General features: G+C 42.8%; 1 protein-coding gene across 1 annotated transcript in view; it reads left to right on the top strand.

Moving 5' to 3' along the window:
• The window catches only part of CSNK2A2 (casein kinase 2 alpha 2), a 44,021-nt gene extending 31,275 nt beyond the window's left edge, over window positions 1-12,746 (top strand). Inside the window, exons 9-12 of the mRNA XM_081274616.1 lie at window positions 47-147; window positions 1,350-1,498; window positions 2,895-2,988; window positions 8,535-12,746. Coding sequence (XP_081130742.1) covers window positions 47-147; window positions 1,350-1,498; window positions 2,895-2,971 — 327 coding nt within the window. The 3' untranslated portion in view covers window positions 2,972-2,988; window positions 8,535-12,746. The remainder of the gene's footprint in view (window positions 1-46; window positions 148-1,349; window positions 1,499-2,894; window positions 2,989-8,534) is intronic.
• The last annotated feature ends 2,618 nt before the right edge of the window (window positions 12,747-15,364 follow it).

Below are 15,364 nucleotides of genomic sequence, written 5' to 3'. Positions count from 1 at the left end.
AGTGAGTTCTGTGCTCAGTGATTTGGTAGTTTGTTTTGTGTTTCAGCTTGTTCGCATTGCCAAGGTTCTGGGTACAGACGAGCTGTATGGGTATCTGAAGAAGTATCATATAGACCTAGATCCACATTTCAACGATATCCTGGGACAGTAAGTAAGAGAGAGAGAAAGAAAAAGGGTTTTGCCTTACCCAGTTTCAAAAGTGGGAAGGTTAGCCAAAATCATTCTTTCCCTTTCTAGCTACATCAAATTGAAGTATCTTTTTTTTTTTTTTTTTTTTTAATTTGTTTTGTTTGCTGTACTGAGACTGAACCGAGGACCTCTCAGACATGCTACACAAGCACTGTACCACTGAGCTATCTGCCCGGTTCTTTTTATTTATTTATTTATTTTAATATTTATTTTTTAGCTATAGTTGGACACAATACCTTCATTTTATTTATTTATATGTGGTGCTGAGGATCGAACCCAGGGCCTTGCATGTGCTAGGTGAGTGCTCTATCACTGAGCCACAACCCCAGCCCAGTTCTTTTTATTTTGAGACAGGGTCTCACTGAGTCATACAGGCTTACCTCAAATTTGATCCTCTTATCTCAGCCTCCTAAATTTCTGGGATTACAGGTGTGCACCACCATATCTCGTTGCTATGTGTGTTTTCTTTAAATTATTTTGAAGTATTTGGACATAGTTTATATTTGTCTTCTAGTTCTTTTATTTCTTTATGAGATAATCTGTATCAATAGAAAATGGAGGGCAAAATCATAATGTTACAGAAAAAAGCTTTCTGGTACAGCATATGCATTAATTTTAATGACAAATCTTGGAAAGCTGTGTTTCTTCTTTGAATAAGAAACTGATAGTTTCTTGTTTTCTATAATAGATTTTCTATAAGGTAACAAGTTTTATAGCATTGAGGTTTTTGGTACAGTGCAGTAGTTTTAAAGGAAATGCTTGATTGACAGTTTTCAAACATTCTTTTATATTTGGAGCTACCATGTTTCTGTGGCCAGTACTTTAAATATGTCTTCTGATTAGCACAAATTACTCAGTTTCCACCATGCCTGACCCAGAATGAATGAAGAACCTGAGGTATTAAAAAAAGTGGAGAAAACTCTACAAATTCTAAATCAGATGTCCACGTTCTAACTAATTCTGCTTATCTAATTACAGAACACTGTTTTCTGTCAGTATATTGTGATGTGACTGGTGGGTAGAGTGGGTACCAGGAAAAATGAGATTTAACAAGTTGTAATCATTGTAGAATTCTAAGATTGTGCTGGCTTTAGCCATAGTAGAGGAGGATTCTTGTTGAGTTTAGTCTCAATCCTAATGTTTCAATATTTTATTTTCAGACATTCACGGAAACGCTGGGAAAACTTCATCCACAGTGAGAACAGACACCTTGTTAGCCCTGAGGCCCTAGACCTTCTGGACAAACTTCTGCGATATGACCATCAACAGAGACTGACTGCCAAAGAAGCCATGGAGCACCCATACTTCTGTAAGTTTCCAGGGACTTTTTAGGGGGTCTAATTTATTAAAGGGAAAAAAAAATCTTTCACATCTTTGCGGCCTGTTAAGGAAAATCTAGGTGTTTGGCATGGATCATTCTTGGAACTAGTCCTCATTCATTGTAGTCATTGAAACAACTTTCAAGACCAGATTTTTGATCCCCAAAGGCATGTGCTCATTCACCAGCTGTAGTTCCCTTGAGTCCAGTCTTTTTGGCCACTCCTGTCACCCTGAGAAAGACATTCTAAGTATCTAAAATTTGTTTTCAAATGTTATATTTGTGGGGAAACCTAATTAAAGATTTCTCCCCTCAAAACACAAGTAATTGGCTAAAAGTAGTAAGATAACCATAATGAATTTTTAAAGAAAGCAGTAGATAAAAGAGATTTGAAGGAAGACCTCACTAGGATCTAACTGGATTGCTTACCTGTGTAACCATGTGTGGTTGAGGTGCTGCGGGCACATGGTTTTTCCCACTGACAAAGTGTTTCAGATATACTTTCCCTGTGTTATTAGCAATGTGAGATTTCATCCAGTTAGAGAGGAAAATGGAGAATAAGGAAGTTTAGTGACTTACTGCAGTTCACCCTCTGAATCAAGATGAAAACTCTTATTCCTTGAAGTTTTTGTCTGTTGTTAGACCAGCATGCTATCTCTCCCTCTCCTTCCTGCCCCCACCCAGAACCCTATCACCACCCCATTATTCTCAGCCTGAAGGTTACACTGCTGTGGTCTTAGACCTAGGGAAGTAAATACCAGGAGACAGCAGAGTTAAAAGGTCTTAACCCTTCAGCATTCTGGACCCCAGACAATGGAATTCAGATGTCCTCTTTACAATTTCTGACACAGAAAGGTGTTCTAACCCTTCAAGGTGGGTCAAATTAAGAAAATTGATATTATACATAATTCATGATCTAGCTATTTTTCTAAATACAAAGTATACTTCAATTTAAAAAAAATTTTAAGCCACTATTGCTTAAAATTGATAGGCTTCTATTCATCTTTTCCCCTGATGTGCTTATTATTGCACATGCTTTAAAGAAATTAGGGGTTGAATATTATGTTGGTATTCAAAGAAAATAACACATAAATTAGTGGGAATTTTGAACAGTAGGAAATTAGGGTTTTTATGCCTCTCAGCAATTGAGTCTGTCCTCTGAGGAAATAGAAAAATTGACTGTAAGAACAGTTCCCCTGATTCTTTGTGTGTGGTTTTGTGGGACCTAAGTTCTGTGATTTCTGTCTCCCTCTCTGGACCTCCTGACACTGGCTTGCCCAGGGTCTGTATGTGTCCATGTCTCACTGTGAAAGGGGCCGGTCTGTTGTGACTTCCCCTCCTGCACTTGAATCCTGACTTGGTTGCATTGTGTCCTGCTTTCTTGCAGACCCCGTGGTGAAAGAGCAGTCCCAGCCTTGTGCAGAGAACGCTGTGCTTTCCAGTGGTCTCACGGCAGCCCGGTGAAGACTGGAGAGCGACGGGTAATGCGGCCTTGATGCTTGCCAATAAAACCAAGCACCAAACACAAACCTTGAAGGAAACTACAGTGTGATAAAAGAGAAATTTTAACCATTCCTTCTAAAGGCAAAGAAGAGTAAAGACCTAAAAGTCTGTCAAAAAGACACTCCCCAGTACTAGTCTACAGGGAGCTGCCATTGTGGCAGCGTGATGATGCACATAGTTCAGGATCTGAGGGACTCTCCCTTTGGAATGCATGGGAGATGAGAAACTCGGAGTTGTTGTACATTTACCTTCACTTAACAGGACACCACTATTGAATTAACCCGTTGGGTCAACAAGCTCTGAATATCTGACTTCCTATCTATTCCATTGTGGTCTGGTTTCCTTTTGTGAGAATTCAGGCTCAAGTTTTAGCAAATGTCAGCAGTCTATACTGACACACCAGCCTCATTTATGAAAAAGAGATATTAAAACAGTGACAGTATTTTTTTTTAAGCTCTTTTACAAATTCATGTTTTATGTATTTTTTTATGACATGAGCTCTCCAGGAAAAGTCCCTCATCCTTGCAGTTTTCCTCTTAAGTGTATGCATTTGGGAGCAAACTGCAGTCAATTTCAGAATCCTATGATGTCAGGAGACATCACTTTAAATCTTGAGATGCCATCAGCAGGTCCGTCGTTTCATCAGAAGTTCCATGCTAAGTGGCTGACGGTAACCTTTGAGCTCTCACGGTAACCTTTGTTGATTTGCCTAACCACAGAATCCCATTGCTGATTTTGTTTACTTTGCCCCTCACCTCCTTTTGTAGCCCTGTAAGGAGAATTTCACCATTTCCCAGCGCATCCCTGTGTGTGCATCTATTTTAATGCGCCTCTCTGAAAAAAAATACTTTTTTATTGTTCATTCTTTTTTTTTTTTTTTTTTTTTTTTTTAATAACCATAACTAAAGCTGGAAAGTCAGTTTTCAGGCAGGTCAAGAAGGGAGAAAATGTCCTATTAGGATTTATTCAGGAAATACTTATTGGAAAAAAAATGTATCCTCATCTTTTTTCCCTCTTTTTATCCCCATGACAATACCAGCTATAATCAGGGTAATATGCATTTTAAGCTCTGATAATGTGAATGTGATGGCAAAGATAAATCTGTCATGCAGGTACTGACAACATGTGGGCAAGACCATCCTGTAACTGAGAGGAGAGCAATGTGCAGGGGGGTGGGGATGAAGTGGAGCTCCTGGAGCCAGTGTTAAAGTTTTGGGATCCACTGTGCTAAAGTCCATGTTAACAAAGAAAGCTACATTTTTGTTAAAAAAAAAAAAATAGGGCTGATTTAATTTCGGGGACTTGTAACCAACAAGGTTTGTTGGCTGTTCCCTGGCCCCCGGCTGCAGACTCATGCCTCAGCTCTGGGGACCTAGCATGTCTAGAATAGAGCTAGAGGTGTCTACCACCACATCACACTTAGGACTTCTTTATTAACTATTTAATAATGCCGTACATTTTTATAAGGTTAGATTGTTTGTTTGAAACATCTGTTTACATTCCATATCCCAATAAAATCATATTGGTATTGGTAGCAGGTCCTATCTCTAAATGCAGATTCTATTTTTGTCGTTTGGTCTGTGGAAACTTAAATTGCAAATGAAACTCATAGAGTTGAGTTTATAGATTAAAAAATAAGATTCTGAAGCCAGAAAATACATTCACTTAAGGTTCTCATACCAATAACGCCTGCCTGCATTGCACAGTCTGCATATTGATGTATACATTTGTTTTACCTGAAAATTAAAAACAAGACATTAGTGAGCTCTCAAATGAACCTATTTCAATAAGTCAGGCAGCGAAACTCAGTGTTTTGAATTATCAAAGGCCTCTGACCCGCCCTTATGGGCAGCCTGAACCATTGGTTATCAGGGAGAGTGCCACTGTGTCTTTCCTGCTCCCTGCCCCATTTCCTCCTCCATCACCCATGCCTCTCCCTTACCTTGCTTTTCTCTTTCTCCTTTTCTTTTCTATTCCAGCTGCCTTGATCAGGCAAGAGTACCCTGCTGGAGGGGTTTTGTAGAGCCATAAATCTGCTCCTTTCCCTTAGGTCCTCCAGAGGCAATGAAAGCATCTGGAGAAGGGTCATGTGATAGGCTTCTGCCCCTTCTTCCTTTGGCCATGCTTCAGGTGGCACAGCACAACTGACCTGCCTGTCCTGGGTCGGTACTGCAGCTTTGGCACAGCAGTTATCCTTTTGAGCGTGTGGTTTGTTTCCACAGCACCTGTTCTTACCTTTCTTCATGCCTTAGACTTGGAGCATTCCTGGCTTTGAAATGCTCACTCCCTTCTGGATCTGGACTTGACACCTAAGCTGTTCTTTCCAAAACTGAAATGAGTCTCGTCTAGTCCTAGTCCTCTCTTTCACTGGTCTCCAAGTCCATTTTGTGTCCAGATGGCCCAAGCTCCCCTGAGATATTAGAGTGTTTGCCTGGGTTAGGAGATGGTCTTGGAGAGTCCTCAAGGAGGGTGGGTGGGTGTGTCTGTGTGAGTGAGAGTGTGTGTAGCAGTGGGAGTCTAGTCTTACATTTAGACAACTAGAAAAGTTTACCCATCCAGTATCTTTTAAGTCAGCATATTCTTTTTTAAACTCAGTAATTTTCATTTGTTTGCTTCATTACCTTATAACAAGTTAAAAGTGCCTATGACAAGGACTTAATTCTTTCCTAAAGAAAAGCAAAAAACATGGGGAACAGGGTAGTGTTGCACCGTCATCTCAGGTACTGCCTGTGTTCAGGAACAGAGACCTGTAGAGTGAGGACAGAAGGTGCCTGTGCTGAATCCAGGTCAGGGTCTCACGGTTGGTGGCCACGAGTGAGCTTAACTGCAAGGGTGCTTCAGCCAAGGAATTTCAGGGTGCAGGTAGAACTGATGCAGGGCTAACCAACATTCTCAATGGTGACTGTGTGGCAGTGTACTCTCTCCAGGTTCTTGTCAGCTGACTGGTTCCCATCCTGTCCTGTGGCAGGCGGCTGGATAGGAGATGCTGTTGCGTGCATAGTGCGGCAGTATTCTGCTAGGTATTGCTGGGGCTTCTTACCAATCAGAGCAGTGCCTGTGCCAATTCAGTGATGCCCTCGGGCACCAAGCATTCTGCCAGGTCTTGTCACGGGTGTTCCAATGCATCAGTGCTCACCAGGCTTAGAGCACATGTATTCCCATAGAGAGGAAGGTGCTCTCAGGCCGATTGACTCAAGGAGACAGAAGAGCTCAGAATCCTGGGAATGTGAAGAGAGTGACTCGGGGGAGGGGCAGGTAAAAGGAATCCATAAGAAAAATGACCTAACTGTAGGTCTTGAGGGAATATCCTTGAAAGGCTGAAATCAGGGGACACCAAGTTCTGACGTGTGCCCTGGAGGAGGACGCTGCCCTCTGGCTTGGGTCCACTGGGCCTTTGAGAGGTGGTATCTTGATTTAGGTGCTGAGTCCCAGAGAGCTGGTGCCAAGGGTCTTGTCTCTGCACACTCAGGGAAATGGCTTAAGTTCTCCCAGGTGCTGCATTGATGCAGATGGAAGCAAAGCTACTTTGGAACACAAACCAGTCAGAAGAATTTTGAGATGTGCATTGAAATCTAAGAGAGCCCCGGTTAATGGTCTCCTCAGTGCCAGTTCAGACCGATTTGTTAGAAACCTGTGTTACTGTGTGAGCACCCACAGGGAAGAGCAGACCTCCCTCCTGCAATAAATGAGTGGATAATAACTGGTGAGAGTCACATTCACTTAAGTAGAAACCCTCTGAAAGCAAACTCTGGGTCCTCATGAGACACAAGCTCAGGTTTGTCAGTGGGCTTAATAAATTAAAACTGAAGAATATCCTGCCTTTTAAAATCTTAAGTCCAGAATGGGGATATTGGGGAGGGGAGGTTGCAAGGAAACCAGTAATAACATGCTTCTGAGCTTTATGAATGTTTTAATGAAAACACCCCCAACCAGGGATTGTAGAGGCTGGGAAGAGATGTGATGGGGTATACAGTGATGCATACTTTTGTGTCAATACTCAACAATGTGCTACAAATGTGATTCTTAACCCTGAACTGCATGTATTGGGGATTGTTTAAAAAACAACAACAAAAAAAAAAAACTTTGAATCAATAAATTAACAGTTTTTCACTTGCTGGCTCTTCTTGCTGTAAATGGTTGACTAAGCGTTTGTGACAAATCTTGACATCCAGTGGAAAGCTTGGATACTCTTCAAGAACCGTGGAGCCTTCTTTTTGCAGAAAAGCAACACTGCCTGGGTTTGATCCATTGCAAGTGACTACTTCAGACACAGTTGGCCACCTCTGTGTATCTCTGGATGACTGATGTGAGATTCATGTGCTACTGCCCTTAGAGGGAAGAAAAATGCCATGTTAAATCCTGTTTTCCTAAATAAAAATGTTGACAATACCCAGCCTTCCCGAGTGGGAGACAAGCCATTGCTATGAGGACCTTAACTTGTATTTCCTGTCTCTTGGGGGAGGGAGGGATAAACCTTGAACTGCAAGGATGTGTATGGTGGTTGCAGATCATCACCGTGGCGTGAAGTTGAATTAAAGATGTTGTGGGATTGTTTTGTTTCTGAGTTGCACCACTCAGACACCTGCTTCTTGGGATTGACTTGTTGGTAACTTTAACTTTGTAGCCCATTGTTCTGCACTTGTGAAAGTCTCCCCTGTGCCAGTCCTCACAACACATGCAGGCACATGTGAGCACGTGCAACTGTTGAGCGATGGTGGTATCTTTTTTATTAGTGTGCTTTTTTTTTTTTTCCTCACTGATCACTGTGGAATTGGACTCTTGGAAATCTGTACTTAAAGGCAAATACGGTAATTTCTTAATGTGCTTCGGCAGGCATTCTCAAATATTAATCAATGGAACCTTTACCCAAAGGAAGTTTTCATCAAATAACTGACAGTTTCCCAAGGGCAAAGTGCCTTCCCTCAGTATTGCTAAACGGCCCTGGGAGACACTCCTGTGCTGGCATCTCACCATCCACTTGCTGTGCCAGATGGGAAAGGAGGAGTGGGTTTTCAGGCCATGCCAGGCAGCTGTTTGCTTCTAGCGCAGAATTGAAAATACTCACTGTCACTTGTTCCCTTATTGGTGGATTCGGCCCTTTTCTCTGAGTACACGCCAAGTCATCTCATTCTTGGTCCCAAGATGTCCTTAATAAATTGGGTCAGGTTAAGGGTGATCTGGTGTTGGACTGCTTGACTTGCATGGAGTGATTATGGGGCTTGACACCAGCGTCCTGGACTCCAGGGTTGGAGAGTCGATTATGGCATGGGTGTGTCCAGAGCTCTCCCCTTCCTCTCCAGAAGACTGCCTTTTGCAGTCAAAAGGGCAGGAAGAGGGTACTCTGAAACCTGGAGTCATGCAGCGGGTTCTCACTGCATGTTCCTGGAAGTGGCTTGGGGAGGTCAAGCTTGTATTCTACCCCCAGCCCTCTTCAAGAGAAGGAAGCCCCACACAAGTAGAGGCCTGCCCCACTCTGGGTCAGATTGATTAATGCCGTCTTTCCCCTCCTCCCATCTCTCCCCAGGTCTGTTGCGGTACCTCCCACTTTTCCATAAGCAGAACAAGAACCAAATCAAACGTCTTAACGTGTGTAGCGAGATCACGTTCCGTGAGCAGACACAAAACGGTGGCAGGTTTGGCGAGCACGAACTGAAGGGCAGCCTACCACTGTATATCAAACCTCACTTCCGAATGTAAAAGGTTCACATGCCTTGACTTCCTGTTGACTTCCTCCCGACCCAGAAAGCATGGGAAATGTGAAGGGTATGCAAAATGGTTGTTGGTTACTGTTGCTCTCCACGCCCCTTGACGTGTCCTGTGGCCGCCTGTTTTTCCAGCAAACCACGTTAATTAGCTGACCACAGACACCACAGTGGGGGAATGGGGGCAATATATGGCATGACGGGCAGTTACATATTATTTTAAAAGTATATATTATTGAATAAAAGGTTTTAAAAGAAATGTATGGAGAGTTTTCAGTATGGAAAGGACCACTTAAAAAGACCTATGACCATGGAGGACTGAGTGACAGAAGATCTTGTGTGCCAGGTTCCAACCAGAGGAAAGTGGGGGAAGTCCCAAGGTGAGGAGGGCCAGTTATAAAGAGCAATGCAGAGAAAAGGGAGTGTTCAGAGGTGTGGAGTGAACCATCCTAGGAGTGGGGCAACCAGAGAAAGGAAGCACCCAATGGGCTGGGAGAGCTGGCCAGTGGCCACCCCGGGCCCCAGTCTGAATTGGGTGAGTGGCCCAGCATTTGAAGTAGGTAAATATTGCCTCCACTGAACTCAAAAAGATGCCTTAGCCCTTTTTTTGCTGTCCCTTGGCTTATGTCTGAATATTTCATTCCATGTCCTAATCCTGCCCGCCCCCCCCGCCCCCCCGCCGAAAAAACACCTCGTCCCAGAGGCTGGTGGAGCCTACTGTCCAGAGGCAGGAGAGGGATAAGCTGGGGGCTGCTCCTGCTCCTGGTCACGTTCTGACGCTCCATGAACGAGAAGTGAACTGGTCCTCCCAAATGGCAAAGAGGCTGGAGTGGAAGCAACAGTTGTATCTGTTTAGTGAAAACAAAACCAGTTTTACAAAGGGCTTTGCTGGCTCCCTCAGACCTGGGTCTTACCTCCCAGAACAGCTGTGCCGGGGGTGGGCAGTGAGAACAGTGGCCACAGCCTGGTGGCCACCCAGCCTTGCCTCTGATGGCTGGGCCTGTGTCCTCCCACTGCCTGTAGAGGGCAGAAGAATAAGCAGAAGCGGACACCCAGGTTGGGGTGCCAGCCTGGTCTCCACAGAGGCCATTTGTTCCACACAACACTCCTCTGCTGCTTGTTCTGAACAGCTGTGTGAATCCAAGTGTGGACACTCAGGGCATGTGGAGCAATTATAGAAAAAGGCAAAGAGGTCCCTGTCAGGGCTGCCACCACCACGCCACAGTGTCCTTTGGACCAGCTTCTGCCATTTTCAAACAGTTCCTCAGGCCTGAGAGCTTGAAATTACCTGCCCCTGGATACCAGCGAGTGAAAACCCACAGGCCACCAGCAGAGGACTTTGTCAGGCCAGTGGGACATAAACAGACTTGGTACTTCCTGGCCCCATCACTGACCTAATTTGTTTAAGCTGAATCTTTTGTGGGGCCCTTTTTGCCTCAAGGCTCTACAAATTCTTATTGGTCTTCCAAATCTCTGGGATGGCATCAAAATACCTCATTTGAATGTGTGTGTTTTACCTACACAGCATGTATGTGTTATCCCCATGTGGACCTGCTGGTGTTTAAGGCCCTTTCCAGATGTGGAGGTCCACAAGTGGTGGGCTTGGGGCTTGGAATGTTCGCTTTGCCCTCAATTTCTCCTCCTGTCTTCAACCCTGGCTCTCCTTAACTTTCCAGTATGGAAGTCTCGATTTCCAGAAACTTCTGAAGGATATTAAATAAGTTCGGGTTTTGTGGATGGTTATGGTTGGGGAGGAGAGTGGTTGTAGAAGGAAGCAGAAGGAGAAGTTTTTGCTTAGGTGGTTTTGATTTTGAGAGAAGGGAGCCTGCTGACCCAAGGATCATCTGTAGTTCATCCACAGCAGACTTGGAGTTTCAGAATCACATCTTCCAACAGTCCTGTTTGTATTTTGGTGGATTAATATTTATTGCATTTGCCTGAAGATTGAAATAATCCATGCTTGTGGGAAATAAATGCAAATGAATTTTATCTTTATCAACAGAAAAGTTGATGAAGCCCCACCACTATGCACGCAGGTGCACACATGCACGCCCTTTCTTCCGTTGGAGGTAACCACTGTTAAAATTGGTGTGTATGCTCCCATTTTTTCCTATGCATTTACTAACATTGATTCTCATGGTAATAGGAATGTAATAGAAATGTAATTGAACTCTGTTATTTTCCAGAAACTTGGCATTTTCACTTAACTGAAAATCTTATTGTGTATGTGTGTAGATCTACCTCACCCCTTTATCATGGTGGCATGGTATTCCATTGTGTGATATATCACAACTGAAACAATTCCTTCTTGATAGACTCTGGGTTGTTTCTATTTTCAGTATTGCCGCAGTGGGCAAGTCTGCACATAAGTTTTTTTGAATTGGTTATATGTAAATAAAATCTTAAAGAGTTACTATGCCATATGATTTTTAAAAAAATGTTATGATTCTGAGAAAGCAGTGTTCTGCCCCTTCCACACTAGTACAGATTAGACCTGCCATGACTTTAGTCATGGGGTTCTTGGGGGGTTTAGGCACTTGGGGCCTGGTGCCCAGTGCCTGTGAGCTTTCTGGGGACCTACAGAAATGTTCAAATCTGAAAAACAAGTGATTACTCTACATTAAGAAAGTTGAAAATAAAAATTAAGTGGAATTAAATGTTTTAAAATGGATAATCCTGTGAGATTTATTGTTGTTAAAGTCAATATTTACTTTAAAACATACTTTTCTCATTCCAGTGAGTTACCATCATAAAATCCAATGATTCCACAAGCAAATTCTAAAGATTTTTTTTAATTACAGGAAGAAATTATCTTAAATATGAAAAATAGTTTCATTTTAATGTATTTGGAATGCTATGGAAAAACCTTCAAAAGTAAGCGTGCAGAGAGCCAGCAAATGTTTTAAAATAGCCCTGGCTAGAGGGGGCCAGGTGGAATGGATGAGCAACATTTCCAGAATATTATTCTTCAGGCTGTTGAAATAATGTGCCTCTCAAATGATTGTGCTAGGTGAAGAAGCCAGACTCAAAAAGCTGCACACTGAGTGATTCCATTTATGGGACATTCTGGAAAAGGCAAACCAGGGATGAGAGCAGGTCTGCGGTTGCCTAGGATTAACGATGGCTACAGAGGGTTAGTATGAGGTCATTTTGGGGGGTGCTGCAATCATTCTGTGGCCTAAATGTGATGGTTGTATGACTTGGTGCCTTTGTCAAAACTGTACACCAAAAAAAAAGTACATTTTATTGTTTGTAAACTTAAAAATTCATTTTAAAAAATAACAATAATGTGCAGGGGGTGCCTAACAGCGTCCCTTTGGACTTCAGGCTCAGATTAGCAGGAACCTCGTCTGCCCGCCTCTGACTTTTCCTGATAGTCAGGACTGATGGTCTTCCTTGGATAGAACTGCTGGGACCCGCTTCATTTGCCCTTGGCCAGCTGAAGACTCCAGGCATTCAGGGCACGCTTCCGTCTTTGCTCTGGGCTGAGGGACAAACTCCACCTCGTTGCTATGCCTCTCCCTCCTACCCCCATATCAGCGGGGAGAGGTGAAAAATAAGTTCTGCCTTACAGTGCATGGCATGTCTGTCCCTTGTGTGTCCCAAGGGAAGGTTCTCTGTGTTTCTAGACTTGGACTGACAGGAAGGGTTGCTGTCCCCTGGGTGTTAGCATCTGACCAGGGTTTTTATGCACTGAAAGGAATGCTTATAACTACTTATGTTTCAAATAATGTCTTCATTATTAAAATTGTACATTTAAAAATCTCATTTGTGTCTTAAAGATCAATTTACAAATCTTGTATTCATGGCTGCAAACTAATTGATTTTGTATATAAATGTGAATACTTGCTTAACTTTTGGTTGATGGTCAACTAATTCCGAACTTAATGGGTTAACAGTAAATGTTGTTTACATGCTTAATCTAGTTACCTTAAACAGTTCAGACTCAATCACATTCTCGATCTGTTTGATTTGCGAATATGAAAAATCTAAAATCTGATGAAACCTTCCTAAGCACTTGAAAACTAATAAGTCTAAGTCTAAACTTATAAATTTAATAAATTGAAATTTCTTAAATGAAATGTTGTAAACATTAAATTTTCTTGGACATGATAAAATTAAAATCATATCTAATTTTAAATTCCTTTAAGAATTTTGATTTAAGTTCAAAACATCAGATCCTCTTAATACATTAGGTCCTCTTTAATATTTCAAATATCTAAAAATATGATCACCACAATCGGAAACTTATTACCCAATTTGATACAGATTATTGAGATCATGGTTTAGTTTACTTGCCATAATGTCTGTGTGGAGGTTTTTGTTTGTTTTTGTTTTTATTTTTTTGGGGGGTATCAGGGATTGAACTTGGGCACTCAACTACTGAGCCACATCCCAGCCCTATTTTGTATTTTATTTAGGAACAGGGTCTCACTGAGTTGCTTTGCACATCGCTTTTTGCTGAGTCTGGCTTTGAACTCGTGATCTTCCTGCCTCAGCCTCCCGAGCCACTGGGATTACAGGAGTGCACCACTGTGCCTGGCATATCTGTATTTTTTGACACCCCACCAAGGGGAACATACTATGCCTCAGCCTAGAACTTCACTATATTCGTGGTCAGATTCCCCGTCCCCCATCCATAACGGGATGGCAAGTGCTCTACAGCTGAGCCACATCACCAGCCCTTTTGTACAAGTTTTAATTGCCTGATTTGCACGAATTGAACTTGTGTACCCACTGCAGTTCCTCTACTGCCTCCTTGAAATCTTCCTCCTTTTAACTGATTACCTTTTTAAAAAATCTGACCACAGCCACTTATTAGCATGGTTTCTCATATTTTGTTCTTATATATCTTTGTGTTGAAGATGCAAAACACAAGAACTGTAGTGTTTGATGCATATGTCTGTGGGAGACATGATTTTAGGTTAATTTGGTCTACATGACCTTTGAAATGAACACTGATGTCTGAGATGAACTTTTGCTCTCCATCCATTTATTCATTGACTGCCTATCATGATGGTGGGTAGTGTGCTAAGTCCTAGGATACAATGCACAGAGAAAGACACAGTCCACATCTGGAGGGAGCATGCACAAACTAAGCCAGAGGAGCAGACCCGTTAATTTATGTTTTCCCTACCTTTGATGGAATAATCTTTTTTTTAAAAAAAAGAGAGAGGTAGAGAGAGAGAATTTTAATATTTATTTATTTTTTTTAGTTATCGGCAGGCACAACATCTTTGTTTGTATGTGGTGCTGAGGATCGAACCTGGGCCACACGCATTCCAGGCGAGCGCGCTACCGCTTGAGCCACATCCCCAGCCCTGATGGAATAATCTTTACTGTGACCAAGGTTGTGATCACAATACACCTCAAACTTTGACATGAGGGAGAATGGAACACAGTTTATGCTGATGAGTAGCCGGGAGAAGCAAGCTACTTCCTTACTTTCATTTCCTTGGTCAGTGTGTTTATTTAGGGTCAGGGTCAGGTTTTCATTTTAAGAGGAACAATTAATGAGAGAGCATCATGAGAACAAACAAGTACAATAAGAGACTTCACAGAGCTTTTGTTGGTCAATGACTGGGATATAGCTGCCCTGATTCTGAGCAGAAGAGCATCTCTTTCAGCTGGGTGGGCTTGGACCTGGAGACCAGGAGAGACAGAGCCAGGAGCCCCAAGTCCATGACTCTGATTCATAGAATCAACACATACTGCATACCCACTTACAAATGCAAGCATTTGGGGCTGGGGATGTGGCTCAAGCGGTAGCGTGCTCGCCTGGCATGCGTGCGGCCCGGGTTCAATCCTCAGCACCACATACAAACAAAGATGCTGTGTCCGCCGATAACTAAGAGATAAATATTAAAATTTCTCTCTCTCTGTCTCTCTCTTAAAAAAAAAAATGCAAGCATTTGGTTTGGGCACCAAGATATATCTCTGAGCAACACAGACCAAATTTTTTCTCCTAGAAACTCACAACTGAGCAGTAGGGGGAGATGGACAATAAGCAAATAATTAGACTGTGAAGTGGTGATGAGTGCTATTTTAAAAATCATAAAGCGGACTAGGGGGAGAAGAGTAGGTAGCATGTGTTGAGGGGGGGTGCTGGTTCAGATTAAGTTGTCAGAAAAGCCCTCTATAAGGTAGTGTAGTGGGTTGAGTTATGCTCCTCCCAAAAAAATTCATGTTCACCTAGAACCTCTAATGCAACCTTATTTGGAAAGGATTTTTGCAAAAGCAAGTAGCGAAAAGACCTCAAAAATACACTGAATGTGGGGTGGGCCCTAAGTCCAGTGACTGACATCCTTCTAGGAAGAAGAGAGGACACGGAGAGAAAACAGCCACATGGAGATGGAGGCGGAGTTTGGAGTGATGTTGCCGCAAGCCAAGGAATGACTGGGGCCACCAGCAGCTAGAAGAAGCCAGAAAGGATTCTTCTCTAGCATCTTCAGAGGGAGCGTGGCCCTGCTGACACTCTGTGGACATCAGCATCAAGGACCGTAAGAGAAGAAATTACTGCCGTCTTGAGTCATGCAGGTGTGAGAATCTGTTATGGCAGCCCCAGGACAGTAGTAATGCAAGTGGCATCCGAACTGAACTCGGAAAGGAGCCAGCCAGCCAGGCAGGACCAGCTCAGGCAAAAGCAAAGGCA

The sequence above is a fragment of the Spermophilus citellus genome, assembly GCF_964194105.1.
Source record: "Spermophilus citellus genome assembly, chromosome: 18".
Classification (NCBI taxonomy): domain Eukaryota; kingdom Metazoa; phylum Chordata; class Mammalia; order Rodentia; family Sciuridae; genus Spermophilus; species Spermophilus citellus.
This window is presented reverse-complemented; position numbering and strand designations above follow the sequence as displayed.